Source organism: Sphaerodactylus townsendi, linkage group LG03, assembly GCF_021028975.2.
Source record: "Sphaerodactylus townsendi isolate TG3544 linkage group LG03, MPM_Stown_v2.3, whole genome shotgun sequence".
NCBI lineage: Eukaryota > Metazoa > Chordata > Lepidosauria > Squamata > Sphaerodactylidae > Sphaerodactylus > Sphaerodactylus townsendi.
In genome coordinates, this window is record NC_059427.1 from 143,893,333 (window position 1) to 143,905,539 (window position 12,207).

The 12,207-nt window shown below is 45.8% G+C and overlaps 1 protein-coding gene across 2 annotated transcripts in view; it reads right to left on the reverse strand.

Moving 5' to 3' along the window:
- LOC125429066 (KH-type splicing regulatory protein) overlaps nucleotides 1–12,207 on the reverse strand; it is a 37,767-nt gene that overhangs the window by 20,790 nt on the left and 4,770 nt on the right. For both annotated transcript variants that reach the window (XM_048489832.1, XM_048489831.1), the window contains exons 2-6: nucleotides 4,432–4,528; nucleotides 3,829–3,867; nucleotides 3,569–3,614; nucleotides 2,987–3,036; nucleotides 1,188–1,259 (exon numbers count right to left, since the gene is read on the reverse strand). In XM_048489832.1, the coding sequence (XP_048345789.1) occupies nucleotides 1,188–1,259; nucleotides 2,987–3,036; nucleotides 3,569–3,614; nucleotides 3,829–3,867; nucleotides 4,432–4,528 (304 nt within the window). The remainder of the gene's footprint in view (nucleotides 1–1,187; nucleotides 1,260–2,986; nucleotides 3,037–3,568; nucleotides 3,615–3,828; nucleotides 3,868–4,431; nucleotides 4,529–12,207) is intronic.

Sequence of the window (12,207 nt, forward strand, 5' to 3'; positions counted from 1 at the left end):
TCGGCTGGCAGGCCTGGTGCCTGTGCTCTGGGTGGCTGCTGCCCGAGGGGGCGGGGGCAGAGGCGGCGGAGATGCTAGAAAGCGCAGAGCGGTGTGCTCGGGACTTGCTGGAGGCTAGAGCTGGCTGGCCTCTGCTCGAGTGGGTGAGGTGGGGCAGAGGCGCTGGAGCAGCACAGGGCAGAGTGGCGAGTGCATGCAGGACCGGCTGGAGCCGGCTGGCTGCTGCTGCTTGAAAGACTGAACAAACGAAACGTGTGCCTTTCCAAACACTGGGGAAACGCTCAGACCCAAGTTTTTTGCCAATCGATTGGGCAGATCAAGCCTAGGGTGGAGGAACTGAGATGCATTTAGGATTTTTTAAAAAGCACACCAAGGTATTTGCTAGAACTGCTTTTATTTTTCTGTTCCTGTTGCGTTTGTGTGGGAAGTCAAGTGCTGTGATGACATGTGAAGAAAAAATCGCCAGGATCAGATGGCTGCTCCAATTCAATTTAGCTTTCTCTGAAGGGTTTCCCATCCCCTCTGTAATCAACAGCATTCTTTGCTGGAGGGATTGCCCTTCCTTGACTGGTTCCTTTTTTTTTTTACTTCTATTTCTTTTGTGGTGGTGGGGGGTTATTGGGTTTTGAAAAGTGAAAGTTTTACTTCCCTCGGCCCCCAAATCCCTCCCCCTTCCCCCATCAGGCCCCCAGTGTAATTATTTCAGGGAGATTATTAGCATTAAACCTAAGACCTAGTTTTGGGGAAGCAATGTAGGTAACCCTGTTAAGTGCTGTTAAACCCCACTTTGGATTTTCAAGTGGGAAGAACCAAAGCTGTGATCCTCACCTTACCTGGGAGTAAGCTTCGGTTGGCTGGGCAATGGGGCTTGCTTCTGAGTAAACCCTCCTAGGGTCAGCATTGGATTCAATCTGCCGTTCAGGAAGCATTGCACAGCAAGCTTCAAAGCAAAAGTTTTCACCAACTACCACCAAGCTTATTCCCAAGTAACAAATGCCTCGGAGCCATCCGTTTTTTCTAAACTAAAACCTTATACTCAGTATTCAGGGTTAAATTCACGTGACATTTCGGCACTCTCACGTATAAATAAGTTGGGTTTTTTGGGAGTTTGTAGTTTGGGCACTCTGATCCACCGAAAAGGTCTGGCCTTCACTGCTCTAGGCCCTGTTCTCCTGCCTCACACATACCTGGTGAGATCTGTACTTTGCATCCGGAGTCCTGCTGTATTTTGTTGATCTGTTCCCCTCCTCTGCCTATGACTGCAAAGTAAGAACAGTGACATTGAGACAATGTGAGATGAGCCGTTGTACCCCAACAAGCAGGTTGAGAAGGAAGCAAAGTTCCCAAAAGGGATGGGAGGAAACCTTCCACTTTACTGGAATGAGGGAAAGAGAGTGAGCGTGTTTCAGGCATGCCCAGAACACACAGAACTCAACGTTGCATGCTGAATAACATCTCTAGACTTTCCCCCCCTCCCTTCCCCCCTTCATGTAGAGACCCTCCTGCATGGTGGGTTTACAAGAGTTTTTCTCAGTGGGCCATGATTGGATTCAGCAGCAGCTGAGTGGAATAATTTGGCAAGATGCCATTGTTTATAACATGCGGAACAAACAGAAATGGAGGTCCTCCTTTGAGATGCAGTTTAAATATTCGATTACAGGTAACCAAATAACTCCAGGGTCATAGCAGCAAGACAGTCTACAATAATCAAGCGGTCTCTGGGTACTTGGGCACCCGCGTTTCAGACAACTTCAGCCATTAGCCTCCAGAGCTTGAATGCCGAGCCAATTTAAAAACAGTGGAGGGTAGTGGTTAAGAGCGGCAGACCCAGAGAACTGGGTTCAATTCCCTGCTCCTCCACATTCAGCCTGCAGGGTGATCGTGGGTCAGCCACAGTTCTCTCCAAACTCTCAGCTCATGTAGAGGCAGGCAATGGCAAACCACCTCCAAAAATCTCTTGCCTTGAAGACCCTACAGGACTGCCTTAAGTCAGCTTTGACTTGAAGGAACTTTCCACCACCACATGTGAATAAGACACCTGCAGGGAGCCAGTTCTCTCCTGTGATGCAGCCACGAACGCCTTCTGTCTTAAGGCCTCAGCCAGGACTGTCTACCTTTGCTAGAATTACTCACAGAAAGTAATTATGAAAATGACCAAGATTTAGCTACCAGTACTTAAAAACACTAGAATCAAGACAATGGTTAGTGAACACCACCCAGACACAGATGTCTCCGGGCAGGAAGCAAGTAAATGGATTAAAATGCCAAGCAACTGCTAGGCAGATGCCCTCACTAAGTTGATTATGCAACTTCAGCGTTACATAAAAATGCTACAATGGGTGGATTCCACTTGACACATGCAAATCACACTTGCAAAACTGCACCCTTAACACTTTTAACCAAATGCAAATGGTTCTTTCTCCCACCCTGGACATTCCACAGGTATATATATACTCCACTTGCTTTACTGCCATCAGATCCTCTGAAGATGCCAGCCACAGATTTAGGTGAAACGTCGGGAGAAAATGCTAGTGCAACACGGCCAGACAACCCGGAAACCCTACAACACCCTAACTCACAGAAGGCTGATGACTCCACAGTCCAATCCATAAGCAATGAGGAAAGGCACTCTGAGTTCCTACAACGCTCCTTCGGCGCCTGAGCCTGGGAAGCCTCCAGGGTGGATCAACCATCCAAATCCCAAAAGTCTTGCTAGGGACGGGAAGGGCTTGTGTGACACCTGCTTCACACTGTCTGTGGCCACCAGGCCGACACCACGTAACCAGTGGCAACCTTTTCTGAGCACTTTGGGGAGCAGAACCCCCCAACCCCACCTCTCCGAAAGGAAGCACAAAAGGAGCACCAACAAGCCCGCCTGTCAGGGCCTTCAGAGCCAACAGGCCCAAGGCACCAGGTAGTAAAGGAAAAGGAAGGGTCTTTCTGCTGGGGGCACATCCAGTCACTCCCCTCCCTGTCTAATACTCACTGAGTCCCACCATGCCATCAGGTACTCTGTACTCTTCAGTCACTGTCGACCTGCAAGGGAAACGGTCAGCAGCTTAAAGTAAGGAGTGGGAAGGTTACAGAAATGGAGCTGGGGTTCATCAGCATCCACCAAGAAACAAAAAAACCCGGAGTGTTTGCTCCTCCTGGAACGGCAGGCAGGCAGCTGAGCAATCAAGCACGGCTCTGAGGAAATCACCACACACCGGTGCAGCCTAGCCAGAAATGTGGCCAACGGAGTGGCTCGGGGGGCCACCCGTAGCAGCCCCTGCGCACAAGGCTCTTCAGACACGGGTTTCAAAAAGCAAAACTATGAAACCAGAAGTGACACAAGAACTGGAAGGATCCCAGGAAATGGCAAAACAGCTCAACTTTTCACTACTGAACAAGGCACATCTCACCAGGCTGGATGCAGACCCTCATCCAACGAAAGCAGCCTTTTCTTAGGGGGGGGGGGGAGGAAGTGCAGGCTGACCTTGCAAGTTGGAACCTTTCAGCATTGATTTGGAACACTCCAGCTTGAGTGCATGCGGGGAGAGCAGAAAACAGCAGGCAGCTAGTTTACCTGGGGGGAGGATGGATCGGTCCAAGTTGAGGAGGCGGTGGCAAAGCTGGAAAGGAAAGCAAAGGTCCGATTATGAATTTGCATTCCAGAATCTACATTGTAAAGTCAATGGGCATCCCACAGGCTTGCTTTAAAACTAGATGCACATCTTTTGATATGATCCCCTCTCCCTTTTCACATCCTCTCCCTTCTCCATAGTAATATGAACTCAGCATTAACACAAATCTTTCCCCAGAATTTTAAAAGGAAATTGTACTTACGCTCTGGCTGAGCAGCCAGCTTCTTGCTCTCTGGCTGGTCTGTCAAACCAAGAACAAAGAAATATGTTCAAGTGCTTTTCAACAATGAAGAAGAAGATGATGATGAAGAAGAGTAGTAGTAGTTTGGATTGATATCCCCCTTTCTCTCCTGTAAGGAGACTCAAAGGGGCTTACAAACTCCTTCCCCCCCCCCCCAACAAAAACCCTGTGATCTGGGTGGGGCTGAGAGAGCTCTGAAGAACTGTGACTAGCCCGCTGTCACCCAGCCAGCATGTGTTGGAGTGCACAAGCTAATCTGGTTCACCAGATAAGCCTCCACAGCTCAAGTGGCAGAGTGGGGACTCAAACCAGTTCTCCAGATTAGAGTGCATCTGCTCTTAACCACTACACCACGCTGGCTCTCCTCAAGATGTCCTCAAGGAGCTGAGCCCAGTCCTATCCTCTGTTATCCTTACAATGCCCCATCCACAGGACACAGAAGGCTGATTTTCGCACTCTAAGGATCCAGAGTGCAGAATTTCAGCAGCGGGAACAGCGCTCAACAACACCATTCTCCCAGCCCTACTAGACACATTGATAATTCCCAGCCACCCCACATTGTACCTCCATCTTCTAGCTGTCTCTTCTGACCACCAAATCCAAATTCAGGGGTAGAGTTGTTCACTGTTGTAGCCGAGTCCCCCCCAATTTTAGCCGCTATCTGTAATCAGAATGGAAACGGCATTTAATACAGGAGAAAGCCTTTCATAGATCAGTGATAACAAAAAGAACTTTAGCGCGCTCACCCTCACTCAAACGTGGACAGAAGAGTTAACCCCCACCCCAAACATATTTTTATTTAAATTCCAGATCTTCCTGCAAACCTGTGGCTTTTCTCAAGTAAGTAGAAAAATCTGTCCATGGCCCCAATCTCCAAATTTAATTATCCACAGAAGCCACATAAATAATCTGATATATTGATAATTCGGGTTAACAGCAAAGAAAATATTATATGTGTATCAATTTCCCCACAACATTCTAATTTCCCCCTGGAACCCCCCCTCCCCGAAGCTTCAAAAGTTCTGAAAGTTTAAAATCCCTACTCATACCCATTCAATGCTGTTTATCCCTATCACAGGGGTCTGCAACCTGCGGCTCTCCAGATGTTCATGGACTACAAATCCCAGCAGCCCCTGCCAGCATGGCCAATGCAATATAATGAACAGCAACCTAATAAAATACAGTATAATAAACACACAACCTAATAAGTTGGCGCCAAGTACTCTTAACCACGGGAGGCCAACTATGATTAAAAAAACCTGACCTTGGCTGAAGCTATTTGATGGAAACGCCTACAAGTGCAGTGGTGTGGTGAATCACTTATGGCACTCCAGATGTTCATGGACTACAATTCCCATCAGCCCCTGCCAGCATGGCCAATTGGCCATGCTGGCAGGGGCTGATGGGAATTGTAGTCCTTGAACATCTGGAGAGCTGCAGGTTGCAGACCCCTGATCTACCAGTTTCCCCTGCGGTTCAGTAGCAGAGCATCTGCTGGCCTTGCAGAAGGTCCTGGGCTCAATCTCCCATCACCTGTGATTAAAGGATCTGGTAGCAAATTATACAAAAGACTCTAAAGAACCGCTGCCAGGTTGTAAGTAGACAGTATTGCCTGGAGGGACCAGGGATCAGATTCAGCAGAAGGCAGTTTCACATTCAGCAGAAGGCCTGTCCTTGAACCTAATCCGGAAATTGAAACTAGTTTAGCATGTGGCCGCAAGGCTCCTGATTGGAGCCCCTTGCAGGGATCATATAACACCTGTCCTGTTCCATCTTCATTGGCTGCCTATCGAGCACCCGGTTATCTCGAACCCACATACCTTAGAGACCGCCTCTCCCCATATTGCCCAGATAGGTCCCTCTGCTCCTCAGAGGGGAACCTTTTGGTAATCCCTGGCCCAAAAACTATCTGGCTGGCCTCGACTATCTGGCCTTTTTGGTCCTGGCCCCTACCTGGTGGAATATGCTCCTGACTGAGATCAGGGCCCTGCAGGACTTGAGTAGTTTCCGCAGGGCCTGTAAGATGGAGCTCTTCTGCCAGGCTTTCCCTGGAAGCCAGCTGGGTTAACATCTATTTTTTGGCCTCCTGGGGGGATATATTTGGGGTTGGTAAGTTGCCATCTTGGGTTGTTTTAGTAAGTGTATTTTATAATTGTTTTAATATATTTGTTGTGGCTTTATTGTGAATGCTTTGTGATGTTGTTGCCGTCCCGAGCCCTTCGGGGATGGGCAGGGTAAAAATCTAAAAATAAATAAATAAAATTTAACAATACTGATGCCTACAAGAAATTACATTAAATAAAACCACATAGAAACCACAATAATGAGATGATTGAATGAACTGTATGAACTGAAGTTCTTGCCTTTCCCTCTGGGGCACACAGATCTTAAGAGACACCCCTTTAAACTGTAAAATACGTTAGGTCCCATCTATCCTGTTGTGATGACGGAATTAAACAATATAGCTGGCCTTATGCTCCCAGCAGCATTAACATTTGCTTCTAGGCCCAGTGTTTACATCTCTGATTATTTCACACTTGCGTTGTTCTTCAGGAGTTATTTATGTGCTTGCGGGCCAAGGACAACTTCAGAATATACTGCCCCACTACAACAATATCTTGCCATGTTATATCAGTGAACCAGAAGTGGCTTTCAAATCTTAAAACTAAAAATATGCTTAAATTTTGAATGAAAGGCACCTCTAGTTCTATACCAGAAACGGCCAGCTTTCCAATTTAGGAATCCTCTGCCTTAAGAGGATGCTGGCGGGAGCAGCTTTTTAAAAATTTTGGGCAGGCTGTATCTATTCAAATTAGCTTTTTATACAACTCCATGGAGACTTGAGCCATGAAGCGGCCTTATATTAAACCAGACCATCAGTCCATCAAGGTCCAGGACTGTCTACTCTGGCAGCGGCTCAACGGGATCTCAGGTTCAGGTCCTTCACATCACCAGATGCCAGGGACTGAACCTGGGACCTTCCGCACACAACTGAAAGAGCTACAGTCTGTGCCACGCTACTATTTCAAAAGCTCAAAGCCTGACCGTGGCCGCTCTGCCTGAGCACATCTCTGCCCACCTTATGGAAGCTACAGTCTTGTTCTCTCGAGTTCTGCCCCCAATGCTGGCATTGAATCAGCTCAAGGAGAGTTCTCAGGGCCAGAATGGATGCGGTCCCAAAGACAATGCCTGCCACACCCCATTTTGGGCGCCTACTGATCAGATCCACAACTGTTGCAAAGGGTACCGGTCTGTAGTGGAAAAACTAGATTTGAGTCCACTAGCATCTAAGAGACCAACAAGGCTTTCAGGGCATAAACTTTTGAAAAAGTTCACACTCCGAAAATCTTGTTGATCTCTAAACTGCTACTGGATTTGAATCTACTATATTCACAATATTGTTTGAATATACTGACGTAAGCTAGCTGCCGTCTTCAGTAAAACAGAAAAGACAGGCACCACCCAGAGTCCTCCAGGGGTAGGGCAGTATGGTATAGGCTAGGCTCGGCTGATGATAGATAGATGGAAGATAGATAGATGGAAGATAGCGGATGGTTGGATGGATAGAGGAGGATGGAGGATAGATGAAGGATGGATGGATGGATGGATAGATGATAGATTTTTATGTCATTGTGCACACACAACGAAAACACAAACATCCTGATGCACATTTCTGTAGTCCTCACACCCCATCTTCCACAATCCCCCCTCCAACCATCCCTACACAGCCACAGCCACATCAACGCAACACCATGGAGTTCAGCATAGCCACAGCTCTAGAACAGAAGCTGTCTCTGAGCCTAGTTGTCCTTGTTTTTATGATCCTACATCGTCTGCCAGATGGTAATATTTCAAAAAAAGAGTATGCAGGGTGAGACAGGTATATTAAACCATTATTATTATTATTATTATTATTATTATTATTATTATTATTATTATTATTATTGATGATGATAAAGACAAGTCACAAAATGAATTCTCAGGTGTTTAAATTCAGTAGGAGAAAAGTCTCAATTAGAGCAGAAAACAGCTTTAAAGGATTGAATGGATGGGGATCAGGCTTGGTTAACAGTCATCTGTCTCTATCTGAGCCTGTGGATCAGTCATAAGCACCTCTGGCAGGGGTCCCAACCTTTCTGGGACTGTGGGTGCCTTTGGAATTCTGACACAGGATGGTGGGCGTAACAATACAATGACCGCTGCGAGAAGTGAAATCGTGCATAAAGTAACTCTTCAACATTTTAAGCAGAAGCCGTTTAACACTTTTTAATCTGCACAGCCACCCAGAAGCCCCCACTGAGTCCGTGAAGGAGAAAGGCGGCCTACAACTTAAATAACATACCCTACCTAGTCCTGCTGACTTTCTAAAACCACCTGTCAGGCATCAGAAAAGGTGCTGGTGGGTGCCCACAGGGCCCACTCTGGTGATCCCCAATCTATGGAGGCCTATTCGCTTGTAGAAGAGTTCCTATTGGGGACAAAGGCTTCTATTGTGGCATCTCCCTTCTGGAATTCCTTCCAGTGACCAACCAACTGGGTCCAGATCTCATGCATCCCATGCCAAGTAAAACTGTGAAGGTTGGGGGATGGTGGGAGGGGGCTAGCTCTCAGACTGTTTCTTCTTGTTCATTCCACTGGTTCTTCTGGCTTTGGATTGTGGCCAGTCAATTTCTACCCTAATACATATACATGCTTTTGTAATTGAAGACTTTCGCATCACTGTTGCTACTATTAATTTAATTACTGTTTAATTGTCATTTTATTATTATTGCTTTGATTACAGTGGAAAACGGCCTGTACTTTATGGTGTCCTTCCACTAACTATTCTGTGCTTGAACAGAAGTGTGCATGAAGACCTCAGGGTTGTTGTTTTTCTGGCACAACAAACTAGTCTTTCTAAAGACATATCATATTGCCCTTTTAGGGCCCCCCGCTCATCAGAGGGGAATCTTCTGGTGATCCCTGGCCCAAAGAACATTTGGCCAGCTTCTACGAGGGCCAGGGCTTTTACTGTTCTGGCCCCAACCTGGGGCCCTACTGAGATCAGGGCCCCGCGTGATCTCAATCAATGCCATAGGGCAGTGATGGCGAACCTTTTCGAGACCGAGTGCCCAAATGGCAACCCCAAACCCACTTATTTGTCGCAAAGTGCCAACACGGCAATGTAACCTAAATACTGAGGTTTTAGTTTAGAAAAAATGGTTGGCTCCGAGGCACGCGTTACTCAGGAGCAAGCTTTGTGAAGCAACCGTGCAATGCTTCAAATGGGTGAATTCCACCCCCCTCCCACATGATGAACTCTGTGCACGAGTGCCCACAGAGAGGGCTCTGAGTGCCACCTCTGGCACCCGTGCCATAGGTTCGCCACCACTGCCATAGGGCCTGCAAAACGGAACCATTCCACCAGGGCCATGGTGGTGAACCTATGGCACTCCAGATGTTCAAGGACTAAGACCAAGCCAATTGGCCATGCTGGCAGGGGCTGATGGGAATTGTAGTCCATGAACATCTGGAGTGCCATAGGTTCACCACCACTGCACCAGGCGTTTCCATCAAGCCAGCCAGGTCAGTTTTTTAATCCTAGTTGGCCTCCCGTGGGTAAGAGTACTTGGCGCCAACTTATTAGGCTGTGTGTTTATTATACTGTATTTTATTAGGTTGCTGTTCATTATATTGCATTTTATTGAGTTTTACTAGATTTAACTATTTTATTGTTGTTTTAAATGTATTCCGTTTTTAAGTGACTGCATGCCGAACTGAGCCCTGCGGGGAATTGGGCGGGATTAAAATGTGGGGAAATAAATAAATAAACAAACAAACTCAAATGAAAAGGACCCCTCCTGGCTGTACTAGATGTTTAGCTTTTCTGCCAGCATCTGACTTGTATCACTGGAACAACAAAGCTAAGTTTAAATATGGTCCTGTCCACCTCCTGCAGGGCTCTGGCAGCTCTCTGATTAGCTACTATACACCTGAAACATGACTTTCCAAAAGTGGTCCATGTGCTCCCATGGGGGGAGGCAGTCCTTGGTTGCAAGCTGTATTTACAGGGCTTTGAAGGTCAATAGCAGCACCTCGAATTGGGCCTGGAAGCAAACTGGGAGCCAATGTAGATGGAACAGGATTGGAATGAAAGAGTCCCTGATGCCAGCTCCCATCAACATTCTGGCTGCAGCATTCTAGACCAACCACACCTTTTAGACAGTCTTCAAGGGCATCCCCACAAAGAGCACACCACTGTAATCTAACCTAGATGGACCACAATGGCAAGATCTTTCCCACCCAGAAAAGGTCACAGTTAGATCATCATTCCATTTAAGAACACCTAAATTAATATTAAACAGACACTAGAACAATACCTAGAAACCACCAGGAAAATACAATATAGGCAATACAAAGAGCCACACGGAGTTTAACTTTAATGAGGGAAAGGTTAAAAAAAACTTCGAGCAAACTGAAAGTCAGATCCTCTGAAGATGCCAGCCACAGATGCAGGCGAAACGTCAGGAGAGAATGCTGCAAGAACACGGCCATACAGCCCGGAAACCACACAGCACCCCAGAAACTAAAAAAACTTCAGCATAAATAAACCAGTATTACTTTGAACAAGGAAATAAGCCAGAATGTTACTCCAATAAAAATAAAGGCAATAAATTGTGCCCCTAATGAAAGCAGGAAATGACAAGAATTAAGATACAGAAAATGGGAGAGTACATGAAATTTAACTCTGAATTTTACTCCCCAGAAGAGAAGAGGCAGAACTACTACTGTATTTTGACACAGTATTTGGGAATGAGAGCGTACTTCAGAATCAAATACTTTAAGGGAGAGTTCATTTGACTTCTAAGGCAACAAAACTGCTAAGACCCAGCAGTATCATTTAACCTTTGACAGGGTTTCAAAATATTGTCCAGTTCGGGTAGAGCTAACTGTTTTAGAAGCAAGAATAAAAGAGATTTATGAAGCCTGAAGAAAAGATAATCCAGCTAAGACAAGGAGTTATTTGCAATCAATTGTTTTCTTTGGTATAGAGAAACTAATTTGGGAGAAAAGCAGATGGGAGGAAGTGGCCGCTGTACTAACGTCCTTTGATTTAAAACTGGATATACTGAAACGCCGACCAATAATTAAATCTGAAGTATCACCTGTTCAAAATACATGATCCAGAACTACGTGCTGTTGAGACTGTTAAGCCAGAAAATATTTGGCTTTATTTTAAAATATGGAACATAAATTTGGGGCATGAAATCCCATTTACAGTTTGGGATACACTTGGAATAAGAGATATGGCCATCACTTTGGACCAAATCAGCTGAAAATAACATTCAGTCTTTTCATCCCATAGGAGTACAGGGATGCCCTGACTTCAATGGTCCAGGTTAGATGATCTCATCAGATCTCAGAAGGTAATCAGGGTAGAAGAGCAGGAGGTCTGGCACTGACCCCACCTGGGAGATTACTGAGGGTGGGGGTTTCTAATACTAAACCTCTGGAGTCAGAGTGCAAAAAGACACAAAATTCCTAACCAGCAAATACCACAGCAGTGAAAATTAGTTGAAGAAACTAAGGGCATTTATAACACGAAGTCCCACCCTCTCAAAAACTGCACTTATAAATTCCGTTACAAAATACAACATAAAACATCAGCAATCCATTTCGATTTCAAGGGACTATAAATTGGGAAATAATATTGCTGTGATTCTGCCCCCCTTATTTATTTAAAACTTTCATTAGCCACCTTTCTACCTTACGGAACTCGCTGCTAACAAAACCACAATTACGAAAAGAAATTACCATCGTTTAAAATCTCAGTTAGGACTGCCAATAAATCAAAACTAAACTAGTCAAATGCGGTCCTAAATAAAACTATCACCTGAAGATTGAAAGTCAGCGAGTCAGGTGCACCTTCCCAGCCAGGAGGGCATACCACTGCAATCTGAACTTACTGAGAACAGAAAAAGAAATCCTAAACTAAATAAAAGTCCACACAAAAGGTGTTCGGAAAAAACAGACAGTGGGACAGGATTACAGGGAGAGAAGAACCCTGAATAGCAGACAAAACAGGGTCAACCAAGGTTTAAGTCAGCAGGTCCCCTTCTGGGCAGTTTTGGAGACAGATGTGACCAAATACTGTACCAAGAACAATTTTGTTCATGACGAAAAGAAAGAAAGTTTATTCTCAGGCTTCATGCTCCCTCCCCCCCCCCCCACATTTGGGGCTGAAAGTGAAGACATTCTGGCTTGAAAGAAACTCCCAAGTTTGTTTGGGTGTTTTAAATGTAAATGATCATGGATTTAATTGGTCGTCATGGATAGCTTCCACTTTTTGGCAAAAAGGAC